General features: G+C 34.0%; 1 protein-coding gene across 1 annotated transcript; it reads right to left on the reverse strand.

Annotated features, from left to right (window-relative positions):
- Window positions 1-1,396: 1,396 nt before the first annotated feature.
- On the reverse strand, window positions 1,397-2,482 carry LOC110925731 (F-box/kelch-repeat protein At3g06240). Its single transcript, XM_022169591.2, has one exon. The coding sequence runs from the start codon at window positions 2,480-2,482 to the stop codon at window positions 1,397-1,399; it is 1,086 nt and encodes a 361-aa protein (XP_022025283.1).
- Between the last annotated feature and the right edge of the window lie 1,709 nt (window positions 2,483-4,191).

The raw sequence follows: 4,191 nt of genomic DNA on the forward strand, positions 1-4,191 counted from the left end.
CTAGGTGAGGGTTTTCCCCGGTACGGAGGCGAGTATTCTGATGTGGTGAATTTCGCCAGCAATTGGAGGATTCGTTGACCATTAAAAAAAATCAGTTGATTTTAATATTCATATCTACTATAATTATGCCACTCTAGTCATAAAAGTTGTACAATTATGATATGTTTTTGGTTTTTGGTTTTGGGGTTTGTCCTAAAACTTTTGACCCTAAGATTGTTAAATTTTCACATACCAATGAGGCTGGAGTTTTTACATTAAGTTCTGGCGCTTGGAGAAGCATATCAATGAATCTGCTTCAGTCGAATGATGTGGTAGTTATAGATGGGGTTATTCATTGGGTTGTGATTGATTCTGAATTTGATCGTTTTCATCGGATCATTACATTTGATTTGACAAGTGAAAATTTTGGAGAAGTAGATCTTCCGGATAGTGTGAGCCGTATATATCCTAAATCTCTGGACATATTAAAGCTCACGGAGTCTCTTGTTGTGCTTGACTACTACTATGGAATGGAACTAGCTTGTGACGTATGGATGATGTTGAAAATTAGTGTTCCAAAATCCTCGTTTACAAAACTATTTTGTGTTAAGGTTAGGTGTTATAGTTGTTTAATTGGATTTAGGAAGAATGGCCAACTGATGCATGAAGGTGATGGTGAACTTGAAGTTTATAATGGTCTTGGGATTTATGGTTCGCTCTTCCAGATGGCCTCCTACACAGAGTCCCTATTTCTGCTTAATCACCCTGATTCTATCATTCATTAGTGACGACGACGTAACCATATTTCATCAATGTTACTATATACACTAATGCAGTGCATACAAATAATCTTGGGTCATCATTATATTTTCTTTCATGTATAGATGTTTAGATACTAGTTTCTACATCGAAAAATATATCTTCTAAACATCACTATCGCATCACATGGTATTTATTTCTCCCTAATAAGCAAAAGCACAAATGCTTATTCGTTCAGGTTATAGTTATTCCAATTCGGCTATTGATCCAACAAACACGTAGGTATAGCAATAATAAACCAGCAAAACCACCACCAGATTTGATTTGATGACGCTAATTAATTATGTAGGGCTGAAAAGGAAACTCAACGCACAAAGAATCAAAAATAAATACAACAATCAATTAAAGGACAACAGATCCAACCAAAGGCCCAAACTGTGACCAAACACCAGTTGCAGGACTGATCTGTGTATTCTAAAACATATTAGCTTTCTATTATTATTATATCATATAAAACAGTTTCAAATATTAATATATGTTTAGGAATTAAACCAGCAGTACAAACAAACAATCAATCAATCAATCATAAAAAAGAAACAAGGGGTTTTCTAGTCACAATCATAAGGTGGGCGGCCATTGGTTGTGCTGAAGAATTCGATCAGGGATATGGTGATACAAGAGTCTCAACATATATCGCTCGCCTAGATGTATACTCAAAACTCGGAGAAGAAAAATGGCGATAGTGTGTTATGAAGTCCTCAGAGTTGATCTTTGTGAAAGAATTGTTATCCTCATCCAAAACGGCAAGCCAACTGCCAGTACTCGCTGTGCATATACGCTGCTGCATAGTAAAGTTATCCTCATCTAGTGGGTCACAGAAAGCAACCACCTTCACCCACCCATCAGCGTCCATCATCCTCCACAGATTGCACTGCTTGGAGCATATGTCATTTATAAATATGGTATAGGATACATACAGGTGGAGGAATCCATTGAGAAGGACTAAAGTTGCACAATAACTCCTAATATCATCATCATCCGGAAGAGGGGGACAACATATTTTCCTAAAAGTCTCGGTCTCCACATCAAAACAGATAATCCACCAATGCATTTGCCTTTGAGCGTGTATATAAGCTGACACTGCGAAATAAAGGCATTGGCCACATAAAGTAGCAGGAGACCAAGCGTCGCAGATATCAGCATCAAAATCAATCTTGATCTCTCTCCATGTATCCGATGTGTGGGAATAGATATAAGCCCCAAAGTAACCCCCGCAAGACAAATATAAAAGTTTGTAATCGTTAGAAGAAGAGTCCTTGTAGAAACCGACAACATCAGCATCGTGACAGGAAGCAGAGTAGTCAAAAGGACTATGCGGGTTAGACGCCAACTTCCTGGAGACGCCTGTAAATGGATTCCAAAAAACTAGCTGAGAAGATTCCGGTAAGCCTAAACATACCAATCCATCCAAGCTTGATAAGATATACGCTTGTTGGTTAGGCTTAGAAGGGCAAAGCGTGCATAAGGTGGGTCCGTCAAGTATGACAACTTTATAGTCGTCGATGGTGGTTCCGTGAAGCCGGAGGTGCATCTTGCCGAAGGTAGGTGTCGATAAAAACGATTTCCACTGTTTGCAAACACACCTGCAACGACCTATGTCTGACTTAGCCGCAACTCTTGGTAGTATCTCAGATTCAATTAAACTAAATGGAACCTCATCACCCTTCGTCTTCTTAGTCCACATGTTCTTCAGATCTGCAAGCAATTGAAATCACCGATTTTAGTTTAGTTTAGTTTACTTAACAAAGGGATTTTATTAACCGACACCTTGGTTAATTCGGAGATTTTTAAGGAGGTTTTTTAGGATTTCAAATTCCATATTTATTTCCATTTACATTACCATTTATAAATCGATATTAATAATAACTAGTTTTAAATACATTACGATGGACACAATTAGTTGAGTTGGCATATATTTTAATGATGATAAATATTTAATCAGAATAACAAAAAATATAATGATATAATAAAGAAAAGTTGTTACTTTTTAATATATATTTAAATAAATTTAAATTAAATTTAAATGCTTAAATTTATATGTGGTTTGATTTGAAAATAAACTAGTGAGATTCTTCTGCGCGATAGGAATTTGTTTGGTATTTGGTCAGTTTGTTACGGAGCAGACATTCACTATATTAATAGAAAAAGAAAACCTGACATCCATTGAAAATAATATAAACGAATATAGATACTGATATTGTTCAGTTGGTTTGTGTTAAATCTTTATTTATTTATTTTGGAAGATTGGCATATAAACTTTTTTGAAAATGTCTATTATGTTGTTATCGTACCAAGCGGAACCGAAACCGACTGTACAACATTTGTAGCGGTACCACTATTTATTGTTATTTGTGCTTTTGATAAGCTAAGATCGCATCGCTACTATACATTACTGAACCGAACAACATTGGTACTGGTATATATCATTTTTTATTATTTCTTGTTGATAATAGATATCGTGCTGCTACCGTAGTGAAACGAACTGAAACCAAACGAACAACATTGATTCGGTACCGGTATTAATTTTTATTTTTTCTTGGATAAACTGACAACGTATCACTAGCGTATCGTACCAAACAACATCAGTACTGATACCTTTATTCATTTTTATGGTTTCTGCTTTAACACTTTTTTGATTTTATAAAAATTTGTTTGTGATGACTGATGATAAATGAATATTGGTACCAGTATCATGACAATCTGAACCAATCGTTATCATTCGAACAACATTGGTTTCGGTACTGTTATTCATTTTTATTGTATTCGGTCGATCTAAAACATGTGTCGATTTATATACTAATTTTATGAATGATACTTATACTGTAACGAACCGAATTGTTTGTGATGACTGATGATAAATGAATGTCGATACCGGTACCAGTACCAGTACCATGACAATTTGAACCGATCGTTACCGTTCGAACAACATTGGTTTCGGTACGATTGTTCATTTTTATTGTATTCGGTCGATGTAAAACACGTGTCAATTTCTATACTAATTGTATGAATCATACTTATACTGTAACGAACCGAACTGATACCAATCTGATGTCCGCAATAACATACCGTCACAATGCGCGGACAAATAACTTGGAATATTATAAAAATAAATAAACATAGATGCAAATTTAGATTTTCTTTAAAGTTAACATACGTAAATTATTACTAAAAAGTCAAATTAAATGCTAAATAAAATACTACTAATAAAAAACAAATACCAAAATTATCAATTACTATTTCTAACTAAAAAATTAAATAAATTATAAAGAAAGAAAGAATAAAAACACAATTACTTAAAAAAATTGAAACACTATTTATCATCAGTTTATATTCATCATCATCATAATAATAATAATAATAATAATAATAATAATAATAATAATAATAATAATA

This window comes from Helianthus annuus, chromosome 16 (genome assembly GCF_002127325.2).
Source record: "Helianthus annuus cultivar XRQ/B chromosome 16, HanXRQr2.0-SUNRISE, whole genome shotgun sequence".
NCBI classification, from domain to species: Eukaryota; Viridiplantae; Streptophyta; class Magnoliopsida; order Asterales; family Asteraceae; genus Helianthus; species Helianthus annuus.